Consider the following 16,718-nt stretch of genomic DNA (forward strand, 5'->3'; position numbering starts at 1 on the left):
TCGGGGCGGCGGTGCGAGACGACGACGACAACGGGCGGCGGCGGGGACAGCGACGACGACGACGGACGACGGGCGACGGGCGGCGACGACGGGATCGAGCGGCGCGCGGCGATGTCGAGAGGCTGGAGACGAAAGTGGGGAGATGTAACTGAAATTTTCGTAAGTGCTATATATATAGGATGGGCCTTTAGTACCGGTTGGAGCCACCAACCGGTACTAAAGGCCAACTTTGGCCAGGCCAAGAGGCGGGAAGAGCAGGCCTTTAGTACCGGTTGGTGGATCCAACCGGTACTAAAGGGTGATCTTTAGTACCGGTTGGTGGCTACAACCGGTACTAAAGGCCTCGCGCTGCCACCCCAAAGTTTAGTCCCACATTGCCGGGCGAAGGGCAGCCGCACTGATTTATAAACCCAGCCGCGGCTACATCTTTGAACTCCTCTATATAGCAGGCTTGTGGGCCTAAATTCTGCGCGCTGCCCTGTGAGTCTGCTGGGCTTTTAAGGCCTGTAATTGCACGCCCGTGGCCTAGCAGGCCCACAGGGCAGCGCCCCAATTTTCTTTATATTTTTTTCTTTTCTGCTTTATTTTCTTCTATTTATTTCTGCGTAGTTTTTTGTATAGTTTTTTCTTTTCTGTTATATTTATTTTCTTCTATTTATTTCTGCGTAGTTTTTTGTATAGTTTTTTCTTTTCTGTTATATTTATTTTCTTCTATTTATTTCTGAGTAGTTTCTCATCTAGTTTGCCAAAATTCAACATTTTCAGAGTTCATTTTGTAGTGATTTTCAATTTCACGGTCATTTTATATAGTTTTTTTCTTTTCAGTTATAGTTTTTTTTTCCTGCTATTTTTTCTTTTCTGCAAAAATTGATGGTCAAAGTCTGGAGTTATAACCAAAGTTTAAAGAAAAGAAATACCGACGTGCAATTAGTTTTTGCCATAACAGAAGAAGTCCGGAGTTGTAATAAGTTATTAAAAATAAAAAAGAGGTGCAATGCTTGTTAATTTGCTTCAAGCCTTTCGGAATAGTGTAAACTGCACTGCGCATAGCTCCGTGCAGTCTACCATATTCCTGAAGGCTTGAAGCTAAGCAACGTGAGTATTGAGCCTCTTCTTCATCGTCTCTGCACTCAGGGCTTATAATCCGCTCCTAGTCCCTCTCTCTTCGCGAGGTGGGACTAAAAAACAGCTTACTAAGAAACTGTAGTACGGGTTCATTCATGAACCGGTACTAAAGGTGCTCGTGCGGCCCCAGCTAGCCTTACCTGACACAACCTCATTAGTACCAGTTCGTGGCACGAACCGGTGCTAAAGGTTCGCCACGAACCGGTACTAAACAGCTCCTCCCGCCTAGCAGTTGGTGCATACTGAACGCAAAAAATATAAAAGCATTTAGATCATGATCTTATATTTCTTTACAGTCTAAATTGTCAATATGATCTTATAACATCAAAAATACTTTGATCATCAATGATCTTTGTGTGTACAATCTGAATTGTCAATATGAGTCATCAATGATTTATAAACCGATGAAGACTCATATTGCGGCCACAAATTCTACACATAGAGTTCAATGAAGACCAAGTGCTTGTGATAGTTTGAGAAATAACATATTTAAGGTGGTAAAAGGCTTGTTATGGGAGCGATGTGGGACTAAAAACAGCTTGCCATAACCTCATTAGTACCGGTTCGTACCGGCACTAAATTGTGATGGTGGGCCCATAGCCTGACCGCAGGCTGACACAGCCTCTTTAGTACCGGTTCGTGGCATGAACCGGTACTAAAGGTTCGCCACGAACCGGTGCTATTGATCGCCGCCACGAACCGGCACTAATGTACACATTAGTGCCGGCTGAAATTCAAACCGGCACTATTGTGCTTCACATTTGACCCTTTTTCTACTAGTGCTATGGTGTTCGGTATGAAACATAACGAAGCTACTTGCCTCGATGGTTTTCTCACCGAGTTGTACAATCATATTTTTTGACGTACAGATACATCCATTCGAGGGACAAGCTTTTTCTAACGGAGGGAGTACAAATTAACATTTTACACGTGGACACTTTAAAAACTTTTCTGCAAAAATCATACCTTAATTAAAATTCTAAATATACATCGTTGCATGATTCACAAATAAGGTCCTATTATATAGTATAAAATATTCATTCATAGAATAGACTAGGGCACCCTCCATCCCTCAACACAAACGCAGCATTATTCACCTGGATCGGACTAACTCAACGGCAACATATGCACGTGACAATCTGCTACCTACGTACCAACAATTCAGTTCATCAGTTGCATACTGAGGGCTGAGGCGTACGACGGTGCATGTGCATGTGCGAGCTGGTCCAGCTCCGCGACGAACGCCGCGGCGTGCTCCTCCCTGACGCACTGCGTCAGCAGCCGCTCGCCGTCGGCCGCCGTGGCCCTGCAGGAGAGGAACGCCATGCACCCCGGCACCGTCGACTGCTGCCACCGTCCGACCACCCTCGCCGGCGGGCCGCCGCCGAAGTCTGCGCGGTCGAAGCCGATGTTCCGCCAGCTGGTCACCATCAGCGCGTTGTACCCGAAGGCCGCTGCCATCTCCTCCTCTCCCATCTCCGGCACGGCACCTCCGCCGCCCCCCATGTTCCGCAGCAGCTCTGGGACCCGGTCCTTGGCGCGCTTGATCAGGTCCACCACATCGTTCATGCCGCCATCCCCGGCGCCGGCCACCTCCCCGGTCGTCGCCAAGGCCAGCTGCGCCACCGCGCAGTTTCCGTAGTACCCTGCCGCCGCGCCAACGTGCTTGCGCACGTTCACGAAGAAGGCCAGCGGCGCCGGCGTGGACATGTCGTAGTCCGGATCGCCGCCGATGAGCGCCCGGGTGCGGCACCTCCACAGGACAGCCACCGCCGCCTCGAACGTCGTGCAGTACCCACCGTCATCGGCGTGGGCGGCCTTGTACTCGGACTTGATGCGGTTGATGAGCTTGACCGGGACGGTGATGTCCAGGTAGACGAGGCCCATGCCGCCGCGGTCCAGCATCAGCCACTGCTTTGCGGCGACCACCGGCGGCGAGAGCAGCGGCAGGGACACCGCGCGGCCGTCCCTCACCGGTGCAACGGACGGCACCAAGACATCATCGGCTTCAGCGCGGGCGAGCTCGCCGACGGCCTGCAGGAACTGCGCCATGCCGTCGCCATCAGCCAGCGTATGGTTCCACGTGACCCCGACGGTGAACCCGCCGCAGGCGAACTCGGTGACCTGCATGAGCAGCAGCGGGTCGGTGCGCCGGCAGCCTTCCGCGGCAGGGTAGCACAAGGCGAGCCCATCAAGGAGACTCGTGGAGACGGGCGCGTCGAGGAGGCCGTGGTCCTGCAGGGCACAACCCGCCGACGCGGCCACGAAGGGCACACCCTCCCCGGTGCAGGCGACGTGGAGAACGCTGTCGTCGTCGTCGTCATCGGCCGCGGCAAGGCGGCCGGCGACGGTCTGGTAGTGGACGAGCGCCCGGGAGAGGCCTTTCTTGATGGCCTCCACGGGCTGGTGGACGGGGCCGTCGAAGATGAGGAGCGCCGCGACCTGGAAGCCCACGTAGCTCCTGTCCCAGGACGAGAGCTGCACCACTTGCGTCTTCCCCAGAGCCGGCTCCATGGACGGGCGGACCATTACCGGCGGGCACTTGCTCACCGCGACGCTCATCTTCGATGCTAGCTAGCTAGTGCGTACGTACGTGGATCTAAAGTAGACGGAAAACACAAACACACACACTCTCTCTATCTCTGTCCTGTGTGCGTGTGTCTAGTACGTAGTGGATGTGGATCCTGTGGTTGCCTCGCCACATATAGAAGTGCAGTGCAGTATGGAAGGGACTAATGTGAGCATTAGTCCTGGTTCGAGCGGTTAAGGCGTCGGGAAGGCATTAGTCCCGGTTTAGATGAGACATTTAGTCCCGATTTGAGACATGAACCGAGACTAAAGGGCATTGATTTTTATTTTTGCCTGTTTTTTTCTGAATGTCATCTGGTGATGAAATTTTGCATGATATCAAAATATTTATCAATGTTTCGCACTAAAAAGATTCAGAGTTTTATGAACTTTTTTTGGTTTTACTGTTCACACTAGCTCACATAAGCTCAGGATCAGAACAGCTGTGTCCGCCAAAAAATCATTACTATAAAGGTAGTGTGCATTTATAGGTGTGAATACGTGGTCCACAAAAATGATTTTTACCCTTTTCAATTGATCAAATCTTATAACCCACTAAAAAATCTAATCTGACATGCTCATTGAGTCAAGCCTTATATTATATAGCCATCGAAACAGATTGTCCTTGGAAGCATCCCTGGCCAGCTCTACCTTTTCATCATCAGGTACATGATCTTCTTTTATCTGTTAACTTAAAATATAGCCTGAAGCATATACAAAACATTGAGACCCACATCAAGCCTCTGCATAGGAAAATGCACATAACCAAAAGAAGAAGTCAGACTAAAGTAATCAAAATGACCAATTGGCAAAATTAAAGTCATATAAGACCGATACTATACCTATGTCTATGGAGGAGGTGGACCAATCCGGAGATTATAGAGCCACCCATGTTGGATAAAAATCTCCCCGGTCATCCGCTCCCACAATATAGACATTGCCTTGAACTGCGGTTGGTACTCTGCCCGATGTAACATAGACGGTCTATACGAAGCCAATGCATGCAATGAAAGATAACCTGCAATGCAGATGAGTTTTTGCTACTAAAGAAATATCATTTCTGCTTAGTCAAAGAGACCATATACTAAGGCAGACCCTCCCACACTTATTACTGTGGAGAATACATATTTGGTATTCAGGCCATTCACCATATATATTGGCAATGCTTGTGCGTGGATACATATTTTACGCTATTTAAATGACTAACCAGATGTGACAAGCGGGGTTGTCTGTAATTACCACAACTCCACTCCGAAGGTTCCAGATGAAAATATTAGTTTATCATGGTATCTTCGGGTTGCATATTTGATTAGTATTATTATCTATTGAACCTCTGAGTGTCATAAGTGCATGATACATAGACTCGACCGTGAGTGACCAGATGTAGTTAGTTTCTAAGGGAACTTATCCCGACCTTGTGTCAAGTACATTATTCCAACTCTTGAAGAAATGTTTAATATGGAATTATAGCTAGATTCTTATATACTGCATTTTGTGCAACATATAACTTGAGATGCATGCAAACTGGATTTGGATCAAGTAGATGGTTATATGAAGCATTGTACATGTATGGTGCTTACATGATATGAACATGTATGGTAGGGACGTGAAACAATACTCACGAGTAGATGTCTATAATTAAGATTAGAACGAGCAACTTCAAGAAGGAGCTCAGTCGTCGGTTCGTGGCGGATCCAACATGGTATACGGCGCTGAGGTGACAAAAGATCACAATAATGACGGTGAAGAAGCCGAAGACTGCTGTCTAGGGTGAGCATTCGTTTCTCTAGCGGAGGTGGCATTCGAGAGGATTAACTCATGGTGAGGGGAAATTTTGTACGAGTACTCATGGGACTAACTCCTTAATTATTTTGATTTATATGGATAGACAAAAATAACTTTCAAAACTTTCGAGGAGGGGTGGGGGAGGGGGGTCCCCAAGCATAGCGGGAATTTCGCAGGAGAAGTGTTGTTGATTGAAACCTCATGAAAAAGTTATTTGTGTTTTAAAATGGTACATACTTAACAAGCTTTCCCACAAATATAATAATCCTGTAAGAAGCAAATAACGCTTTTCGATCCTGTGTGTTTGAATCAAATTTCTGTATGAATAATTCCCGCCTGTCATCGATAAGGTTAGTCCGGCTCCGCTACGAGAGCGGCCATAGCGGCGCATCGGTAGTGGTCGTTCGATGGTCTGAAGGACTAATTAAATGTATTTTTATATTATGTTTATATCGTTTTATACTTCTAATGAACTTTTATAATAGATCTAGGTTCTTTTTCTTGCAAAAGCGACAATTCTATAGGAATCAAATTACGTTACCAAAATGCATGACCTTCCGGCGTCATTGGAGCGACGTCACCCACAAAGACCGATCTGGACTACTCGAGTGGTGTGGAGCATGCACGGTTGTGCGGTTGTCTGGAGTGATCTCTCTCTCTCTCCCACATGTGATGTCGCCCTCTCTCAGTTAGTGATGCACGGGACCATCTATTCTGTTTAAACCCCGACACAGAAATATTTTTCTCCGGAAAAGGACGGTGATATTCAGCACCCCACGTACGATGGGCACGCTACAAGACAACAATGGCCAGCAATGCATGGCTTGCAATGTGTGCCTGCAAAAAATGTATTGAAACATACAAACCTGCGTGTATTATCCTTACTGACAAATGGTGTACATACGTACAAACTGGCGCGGTCAGAATCCACTCTTCTTCTCGCAAAACTGCAGGCGAGATCATATTCGTGGCGAGCATGCATATCCTGCATCGTGGACGTTTGATAGCCTGAAATCACACCAAAAATATCTCTTCAATCCAACTACCCACTTGTTTTCTTACTGCACGTCCCTGAAAAAAATCTTTATTGGTAGGACACGATCCTAGTCATGTTGGGACTCCCACACAGACCGGTCCTGGAGCAACCGCGTCGAGCCGAGAGCATCTACAACCACACGTAGCAAAATTGAGCCACCAAACACCCGCTGACGCGTTCACATATATTTCACACTTCACAACCACACTGCTCATCCAAACACATGCAACAGCCATGATCTACCTGGAAATTACTCTCAAACTACCATCTACACTACTAATCGTTGGATATGTTGGTGGAGTTCGTGCGGGAGCTGCCGGCGACGTGGTCATTGGCGGAAGGGCTAAACCGCGGCGGTTCCTCATTGATTTCCTTGACAGCCAAGGCCTCGCCGCCCTCGATGGCCATCTCGCGGAAGAAGCGGCGGTAGGCCTCCACCTCTGCTTCCGACTGGATGGAACCAAGGATGTCCTGCTGCTCCGCCGCTTCCTCCACTTGGGTGAGCTCGAACTCCTTGAGTGTCAGTCCTGAACCGCCGCCGGTGCCTCCTGCTCGTCGTCCCACGACTTCCCCTGCAGCGGCGCCAGCATCTCCGCCCCCACCTCCTCCTCCTGCTCCGGCGCTTCCACCTCCATGTGCCCCCACTAAGTTGCAAATATCACTGATATGGTAGGTGGGGCAGTGTGTGCCGACAGTGAATACTACAGATCCACGAATAGAAAGGAGGATTGCACGTCAATTACTACATAGTTGACTGGGACCGTAGACTAGTTGCACACACAAAGAGTTGATTCACGTGGTTGCTAGGTTGCAACCACATAGGAAGTTAGGTCATTCAGCTCTAAAATTGGTTTTGTGAAAAATTGCACCATGCAGTACGAAAGTTGCACCATGCAGTACGAAAGTTGCACCATGTAGTAACAGAGATGCCCCATATAGCACCAAAATAGGCATAAAAAATTCGTCGAAACATCCCCTCTTGTCGCAAGCTTCCAACAGTGAAAAGGGATCTAAATTTGGACACGTGGTTTGAAAGATATGCCTTTAAAAAAATAAAAAATCTGAAATAAATGCACATGATCCCGACCTAAGTGACTGATATGAACGCATTAATTTAATGCCAAAAAAAAATATGCATGGCGATCACGTAACTGAAGGATTATTTGGCACGTAAAAATTCCATGCTATCTAATCTAATCAAACACGGTTACTGGCATCAATGAATACCAAGGACAAGGCGGCGACTCCGACGGCTGCCGTCCATCCGTCCTCAGTTCACAGAGCATCACCTTGTCACGGTTGTCGGGGGCGAAGGGGTGGAAGAAGGGATCTGGCCCGTCGTTGTAGATCACCACTTCGACGTCCAGATCCACCGCCCCGGAGCGCCGCTGCTCCGCGGCCATGCGCTCCCGAACCGGCCTCGAGAGCCCCACCCTGGCACCGCGCGCCACCACAGCCACGTCCCTCCCTGTCCGCTCCGCCGCGCAGTCCTGCGGCGCCACGCGCGCCCAGGCAAGCGCGGCGCCACCGTAGGACACGGCGATGTCGGCGCGGTCGGCGCACGTCCTGTTCATCCGCAGCGTGAGGTTGAACGCCGGTGAGACAACGCGCGCCGGCCTGGCCAGGTTGATGCCGGCGAGGCCTTTGAGGTGGACGGAGATCGACGGGGCGCTGACGTATATCAGGTATTCGGCCCAGATCGTGGCCGCAATCACAGCGAGAGTAAAGAGGGTCGCGCAAACTGTCTCACGGCAAGTGAGAGGGCGGCCTTCCGGTGGTGGTGGTGCGTCGCCCAAGAACGGTGCCGCCGCTTCAACGTCGGCACCGAGGACGGCATGGTAGGGTTCTTCTAGGTCGACCCCGCCCTGACCCATCTCTCCCTCTCGATCTCTATCTCTCTCGCTCTTCAAAATATACTATGGCTCTTCAAAATATACTAGGCTACCTACGTGCGTACCATAATATAAGTTGCAAAAACGTCTTATATTAAGTTATATATAGGCTGGTTCAAGATAAGTTATAGGCTGACACGTCTTATCGCACGTTTTATTATCTCTAACGCCGCGTATATCGCATCCCCTAGGGACTTCAATCTTTGCCGGCCGTTCATACGTATATACCTGGCCACCTTAGGTAAATCCATCCATCAATATCGTTAATTTGTTAGTTATAGGAGGAAGATCCATGGAGGACACAGGTTGCATGGAGTCGCATCCATGGCTGCTGCGCGCGCTGCTCCTGCTCCTCGGCTCGGCACTGCTCGTCGGGCTTTTCGGCTTCGCCGTCTGTTATGGGGGCACTACTCCGCCAGACTTCGCCGTGTACATCACCAGCTTCGAGGGCCTCGACTTTGGGAGCGGCGACCCAGCGGCCGTGCAGCCTTCCTTCCACATCGTCCTCCGGGCCAAGAACCCCATCCCGCGCCGCCGCCAGCGGTGCTTCACGCAGGGGAGCGCGGTGGTGGACCTGGACGGCGTGCCCCTCGCGCGCGCCGACCACTTGGCGGGTTCTGCGTCCCGGGAAAGAGCGTCGTGGAGGTGCCCTTCGTGGTCACCGGCGGTGGGCTCGGGCTGCCGGACCAGCTATACGACGAGCGCGTTTGCAACGGCGGCGTGCCGTCGGTGGCTTTGCGGGTGAGGCTGGACGGGGAGACTTGGCCCAGGATGCTTCGGTGCACCGCCACGTTGGATGGGCGGCCGTCGGCGAATTGCCGGGGGTTCCACATGCTGGACCAAGGTCGTGTTCCACCATACGCTGGGTGACGCTCCCACCGATCTGTAATGTATGGCGATGGCGGGTTTGTTTCGTTCGGCCTCTTTTGCTTCTTGCTATGCACTCTCTGCAAGGAGTATTATATATGTATATATAGATGATGTCTATACTCTGAGCTTTTTGACATCCGTCAAAATAAGGAATAATGCACGATTCATCTTTGTTAGTACTTCTGATTTTTATCTGGCTTTTAGTTTTAGGCGGAGATTAATCAGCTGGTGCTCTTTTAACTTTTGAACAGTGGAAGGCAAAGTTCTTTAGTTATTGGCACCTGCTAGGCGTAAGCCGGCTGATGACAGCGAATTCTAAACTGCCTTGCGAGCCGTTGGATTGGGCGCTGTACAACCGTCTGTCTTGCACCAGCTGGACCACGTGGGAAATGGATCGTATCCCAGCCCAAGTTGACCCATCTCCGAAGCGTAGCACCCCTCCACGTTTGTCTTCAACCCCTCACGCCCTCTTCGTCTCGAGTAGCTGCACATCCATATATCTACAATTGGCGATTTGCCATCTTGTAGCAGCCGCCACAACAATTGATGATTTCTCCCACATAAAGCAGCCCGTTGCATTGCAGCTTCCGCCAACGGTGAGCTCACCACCGTTTGATGGTTGTGTACACCGTTTGATGCGGAGGCCCAGGATAATCATCCTTTTCGAAGGAAGCACACAAGTTGGTTAGCAATCGCCCAAATACACAGGAAAAAAAGGTCGCCTATTGTATTTCTGCTCTCACATATATTTTGTTGTCTTGCGTGCACCAAAGTGCATGTGGATCCCGATCGTGGTGAGGCAAAAAAGCTGTGTCAATATTTTGTTTTGATTAGCTACAAGTGGAGTACACCTCCCTCGCAACTCCCTCCATTTAAGAGCAGCTCGATATGGATCTAGCACCACTCATTTCCTTGACACAAACACACAGACACGCGTGCCCCGTCCCTGGAGCTAGCTAGCAGCCGGCTATATCAATCTCCAGGTATGTATGTCCAAGTGCCTGCTAATCTCTTCTCTATACTTTTTATATCTTGTTCTTTTGTTGGTTACTTCAGAAATGCCCGTTATAGGTGTCCTGATACATGTCAAACTGTTGCCTGATATAACATGTGTTGATCATTAAACTATATATATCACAAATGAAAATCACAGGGAGCAGTATTTAAAAACTATCCTTTCGAACTAGAACCAAACAACTTTACAGGAAGCAGATACAGCAATGGAAGTAGAAACTATGTCATAAATCTACTAGTAGCTAGCTTGCATGAAGAAACAACTTCACGTAATCAAAGTTTGCATACTTCTTTTCTTTTTTTGCGGGAAAAACTTACGATCTATTCATCAACTGTCTAGATAGTACAAAACACGGCTGAAGTAAAAATTACATCCAGGTCCATAGACCACCTCGCGACTACTACATAACATGTACGATGCCTTATATGCCGATAAAAAAAATATCGTTAAAGAAAAACTTTAGTTACCTCCAGAAAGATTGTAGTCGATATTTCCCTACCCCCGTTTTTCTCATTTCTTAGGCACATGAAATTCTTGTGACCCAACTTTTATTCAATTGTGCAAATTTCAGAAAAACGATAGGAGAATTTCTTTGCAAATTAAAATAGTTTTTTTCCATTACCATTCTATGGTATTAGGTGAATAAAATTTTACATTATTTTACCCAGTACATGAATATACAACTCATACTATTAATCCAGTACATAAAGTATGTACATTATTTTACATTATTAGGTGAATAGAAGTATGCAAACTTTGATTACGTGAATATGACTAACATGTAGTTGACTAATAAATATCAATCCAGGCCGAAGTAACATTAATATTAATGAGCATATTATATATTTTCTTATTTAACACCATGGTTTAATTAATTATTATTACCTTCCTTATTTGTACATAGAGAAAAGTCTACATTCACCCGCACAAACCTTATTGACAAACTCTTACCTTCGAAGAGGTAATAAATCTACGAGCCATTGAACTGCAGAAAATGAAAGGTTCACATTTACTAGGACCGTCTTAAAATTTCTTCAAAGTAGAACAGAACAACTTGATCTAGCCTTTGATGGTTGGATCCGGTGACGGCGGCGCTTGATCATCGGTTCCTTCTTGAAGGCGTTGATGTTGAAGAACCTTGTCGTCCTTGTGATGTCATGAGAAAGTTGGTGCGGATAAGGTCTTTGCCGTAGTTTGTCCATTGCGTATTTGATGCTTTGGAGTTCTTTTTTTATGGATAGGCATAGCATTGGTCTTGTATGACTTTGCTATTCGCCGGTGTGTTTTTTCTTGTGTGTGTTGATGTTGGTTGTGTGCATCCTAACTATGCAGAGGCCGGGTGTGTGCTCATTGTGTTTGTATCCATTTGATGCTTCATATTGAGTCAATAAAATCTACACTTTATCGGGAAAAAAAAGAACCGAACAACTTGACAGAAGCAGAGCAATGGAAGTAGAAAAGATGTCATAAATCTAGCTAGCTAGCTGGGATAAAGAAGCAAGACCACCATAAACCTTTCTGGTATTTCTTGTGTTTTCTGTATCATATTATATACAATTTAAAGCATGTGTGCTGAGTTGAGAAAGAGAGCGCAACTGCCAAGTTAATATGGTATTAGATGACAAGACAAAAACACTTCATTAATTTTTTTTGTGCTTTACTAAGAGAAAGAGAGCGCAACTTACATTTTTATGTGCAGCTACATACACAAATTGATGAAAAGTTACATATTATGTGTGTCTATGGCTCTCTTTTTGCTAGATTTCCCTTACACATGAGTTAGGTAAAAAAAACTTTTGACACACTACGTCTAAACATGAATGCAGTTCTTGCACAACACCCAGTATGAGTGGACCAGTGGATGGACGCACAGAGAAGGAGCCACTGGCCGTAGTGATTGTGTATGCATTTGACTGCACCACATCGACCCCGGACTGGTACAAGGTAGACAATGTGTTTTGGTTGGTGCAAGAGAAGCTCACCCGCATCAGGGGTAGCAGCCTCGGCTACACATACGTCATGTCAACCCCTAATACTTACACGTCGGATATGAAATTAGTTGACTCTGCTGAGATAAACGGAAATGGCTACAAAAGTAGCCCGTCCTGGAAAAGGACTGCCTGTGTCAAAAATATGACATCTGGACTCTATGAAGCACATAGACTAATCAATGAAAACGGGAACATGAATGCAATCATCTTGTTATTTTCTGATGGGTTGGTTAACAAGGGCGACTTCTTTGATGGAGCTGAGGACTTCCTCTCCAGTGTGCCCGTCTACACGTTTACCCTTGGCGGAAATGCATATAACCAGGTATGAATCTGACTGGAGCTAAGCCAGTCCACATTATATTAAAAAAAATTAATTTCATTTTTATCGATATCATGTGTATATGCTACAGGGTCTTCGCACCATCGCAGCAAATTCCCCAGGTGGGATGTTCAGCCCCCTCCCTCTTCCAGACTTTCCAAGCCTATCTGCGCCCTTCTCCCAACTCTTGGATAACATCCTTAATGATACCACGATGCACAGTGAGAAGAATCCTAGTCCCACTTCCGGTATATATACAAAATCATCCGATCCAATTCCAATATAGGAGTATTCATAAAATTATGCTTGCTTGGAAACAAACATGTGATTGCGTAAATGATGAATGGTCAATGTTTATGTGCAGGGAGGTGGCCGTTAAATGTAGTGATTGTGTCAGCATTTGATTGCACCACCTCGACCCCAGCTTGGAACAAGGTGAATCGTGAGGTCTATTGGTTGGTGCAAAAGAAGCTAACCCAATTTGTTCATAGTTGCCTTGGCTACACATATGTCATGTCCACCCCAAACACGTACACATCTGAGATGAAACTGGTTGACCCCATGGAGATAGAGGCAAGTGGGTACCCAAGAAGCTCAGCCTGGCGAAGGGATGCTTGCACGAACAACATGGCAGCTGGTCTCATCGAGGCACACAGACTGATCAGCGAGCACGGGCACCTGAATGGCATCATCTTGCTCTTCTCTGATGGGTTGATTAACAAGGGCGACTTCTTTGATGGAGTTCAGGGCTTCATCTCCAAAGTTCCAGTTCACACATTTACTCTTGGCGGAGATGCATATAACCAAGTACGTATTTGACCAGGTTTATTTTAATCCAAATTATGTCCAGCTTATTAATCAATTCAATTTGCGCACATATCATGAGTATATGCTATAGGATCTTTTCACCATCGCAATAAATTCACCGGGAGGCACGTTTCACACCCTCCCTGTCCCGGAAAAACCGAGTCTATCGGTGCCTTTTTTGAGGCTGGTGGATACCATCCTCAGTGGCGCAGGTATTTGTAACAACAAATATTCGACCCGATCTGAATTCAAGAGTGATCATGATATATGCTTGCTAGGAACACATATATATAATTGAGTCAATGACATATTGATTTGTAGGGAAGTGGCCACTAGACGTGGTGATTGTGTATGCATTTGACAGTACCACCTCAACCCCAGATTATAAAACTGTGGACAATATCTTTTGGTTGGTGCAAGAGAAGCTCATCCGTCTCGTGGATAGCTGCCTTGGTTACACTTATGTCATGTCAACCCCGAACACGTGCACGTCTGATAGGAAAATAGTTGATTCGACCGATACAGAGTTAAAAGGCTACAAAAGAAGCCCGTCCTGGAGACGGTCCGCCTGCACGAAGAACATGGCGTCTGGCCTCTTCGAGGCCCACAAACTGATCAGCTACCGTGGACACTGGAATAGCATCATCTTGCTCTTCTCCGATGGGCTGATCAACAAAGGAGACTACTTTGATGGAGCCGAGGACTTCGTCTCCAAAGTACCTGTCCACACGTTTACTCTCGGCGGAGACGCGAACAACCACGTAAGTACAAGATTGGAGATCCATTAATCCAAGTTTCATGACAATTTAGTAATTACATCAACTCACTCATGTATGACGCCTATATGCTATAGGTTCTTCATGCCATGGCAAAGAATTCCCCTGGTGGGATGTTTCACCCCCTCCAGGTCCCTGATAAGCCGAATCTACCAGCACCCTTCTCGCAACTGCTGGACAACATCCTCAACGGTACCACGAGATCCACCTAGTCCAAAATTCCCGATTCAGGTAATATTATAGATCATTATATATCTCCTCAATGAAAAATAGAGTATTATATATTAACTGGCTACATATTCATGAGTGTGCCAATAAATGAATGGTTACTGATGTGTGACGGTCATTCATGCAGCTAGGAGAAACAAGGAGGGGCATGTGATGATGAAACCGCGCGCCCAGCAGTTGCTGAGGCTGCGAGTGGTTGCCGCCTTCGCCACTAAGCCGTAGGTACTCTACCTCCGCCATTTCAAATCGTCACCATTCACACGGCTCACCTACACACCAATAAATTTATAATTTACATTTTCGGCCCGGGCAGTCCTTATTTACTTCTGCATAACTTTTTTTTCCAATAATAATGTGTTAGTTGCATGAGTTTCCTTTGGTTTTCTTGTAATCACACTTTACCCTATCAAGTTTCCCCTTAATTTGAACCGTGTTCGCTAGAACTCCATACATACAGTTCTAATATTGGTCCGGTACGGTCAAAAATGATGGTCCATACATGCTGCTAGCCGCAACCATGACAATTTTGACTTCTCAAATTGCTATTAATTTCGAAGTCAGCGCATTGGCGTACATGTTAGGTTAGCTAGCTGCTGTCTGGCAAAGATGAACATCAACATGTGAATATAAAATGGAGTCAGCTAAACCAGCGCTGAGCGGGTGGTCATGCCAAGAAATTGACTAGCAGAGGAGAGATTAATGCGGAGTGATTTACGATGCAACTACAAAGAACTTCAAGTGAGTGTTACTGTCTTGTGCATATTTGGTTTTGCTTACTCGAGGTTAATTATAGTAATGTAATTGATGAGTTATGCATGCATGCACAGCTTCCACTTTATTTTGATAGAGATCAATTTGACCGGGGAGTAGTAATTGTCTTAGACTCGAGATGAAAAGATCCCCAGGACTATGCGGACATGACTGCAATGCTCCAGAAGTAAGTTCAATCGATCATTATCACACCATATCGGCAACTTTGTTCATTTCCTGATATCAAGTAATTATTATTTTTGTCTCACAGGGTTTGGAAAGAGTTCACCGGAATAGTTCCGGGACTGCCGAGGGAGCTGCGATTTACTCACTCGAAAGTAAGTAGTACTTGCTAGTTCTGCGCATCTCCCATTTATTCTATTTTCATCAATACCATTTATCATGTTTGATTATCAGTTTGATTGAACTCTATTTCTCGTAAAAGTCTTGTGGCAGAAAGGCGGGAATAATTTATGTGGATGCTACGTTTGCGAGTTCATCTATAACGCGACCTCTCAGCGGGGCTACTTCGGAAAACAATATGAAGTACGTAAACAATAATATTCACAATTTTATTTTATTATCATCATTTGTGTTGAGTTTTATTCATATATATGTATTGACCCCTTCTTTAAATTAGATGTTGCAGATGCAGGATGAACTCTTACCACATGATTGTATTCGAGCAATTCAAGAGGAATTAGCGGGACTCTTTCTTGACCACGTCATAAATGAGAAGCGAGAATACCATGTGGAAATTGATTATAGATGTTAGGGATTGTAAGAGATGTTATATTGTATATATGTAGTAGCGTCAGATCGATATACGAAAACTTGTTGTTCGACCAATCTCTCGGAGAAAGAGAGGTCACTCTCTCTCTATATATATGTTCATGACGATATTGTACAATTAATGGTTCCTTCATTTGCTTACTAGCTAGCGTGTTGAGTTATGTCTATATGTATAGTAGCTAGCGTCGACCAAGCACGGAAAAAGAGAGGTCACTTCTCTCTATTAGCTAGCTAACACAATATGAAACCCTTAAGTTAACCCTCCAAAACAAAAACCCCAGCGCCTGCGAGCTGCTGATGCGTGGTAGCCTTTTGGTCCGGGTTGGTGTTACCAACCAGGACTAAAGGTCCTCCTGCCTGGGCGCCCCGCTGCGGCCACGTGGAGCCCCTTCTGTCCCGGTTCGTAAGCGAACCGGGACTAAAGGTTTTGGGTTTTAGTCTCAACCCTTTAGTCCTGGTTCAAGAAAACGGGACTAAAAAGGCCCTCCGGAACCGGGATTAATGGGCCGTTTTCTACTAGTGGCCGTAACCGCCGCCTCCGAGATAGTGGTGGATAAGGCCACGCGCCTTGGCGATCTTGGGTGGCAAATCCTCCTTTATCATCGGGCGGTGGTGATGTCGTGGTGGCGACGAGGGCCCATCGATCCGCGCGTAGCGACCTTGTGGCGGAGGCGACGATGGCTCGTCCTTCACGCGGGGGAGGCACTGGGGACTCCGGCTCCTGCTTCAAGCAGTCGCCAATGTGAAAGTCGTGGTTGCACGAC

At 46.8% G+C, this 16,718-nt stretch overlaps 2 protein-coding genes across 2 annotated transcripts; one reads left to right on the forward strand and one right to left on the reverse strand.

Annotated features, from left to right (window-relative positions):
• Positions 1–2,085: 2,085 nt before the first annotated feature.
• LOC123039821 (acyl transferase 15-like) lies at positions 2,086–3,809 on the reverse strand. Its single transcript, XM_044462824.1, has one exon. The coding sequence runs from the start codon at positions 3,685–3,687 to the stop codon at positions 2,287–2,289; it is 1,401 nt and encodes a 466-aa protein (XP_044318759.1). The 5' UTR covers positions 3,688–3,809; the 3' UTR covers positions 2,086–2,286.
• An 8,327-nt stretch (positions 3,810–12,136) lies between these two features.
• On the forward strand, positions 12,137–14,396 carry LOC123039822 (uncharacterized). Its single transcript, XM_044462825.1, has 6 exons — positions 12,137–12,604; positions 12,693–12,849; positions 12,966–13,408; positions 13,500–13,620; positions 13,730–14,169; positions 14,262–14,396. The coding sequence occupies exons 1-6, from the start codon at positions 12,137–12,139 to the stop codon at positions 14,394–14,396; spliced, it is 1,764 nt and encodes a 587-aa protein (XP_044318760.1).
• Positions 14,397–16,718: the final 2,322 nt, after the last annotated feature.

Source organism: Triticum aestivum, chromosome 2B, assembly GCF_018294505.1.
Source record: "Triticum aestivum cultivar Chinese Spring chromosome 2B, IWGSC CS RefSeq v2.1, whole genome shotgun sequence".
Taxonomy (NCBI): Eukaryota; Viridiplantae; Streptophyta; class Magnoliopsida; order Poales; family Poaceae; genus Triticum; species Triticum aestivum.

Excerpts from the sequence above, each read along its gene's own strand:
- LOC123039821 (XM_044462824.1), bottom strand. The coding sequence starts at position 3,687 with ATGAGCGTCGCGGTGAGCAAGTGCCCGCCGGTAATGGTCCGCCCGTCC.
- LOC123039822 (XM_044462825.1), top strand. The coding sequence starts at position 12,137 with ATGAGTGGACCAGTGGATGGACGCACAGAGAAGGAGCCACTGGCCGTA. Across the intron at positions 12,605-12,692 it reads GCGGAAATGCATATAACCAG|GGTCTTCGCACCATCGCAGC; the intron begins GTATGAATCTGA and ends TATATGCTACAG. Across the intron at positions 12,850-12,965 it reads GAATCCTAGTCCCACTTCCG|GGAGGTGGCCGTTAAATGTA; the intron begins GTATATATACAA and ends GTTTATGTGCAG.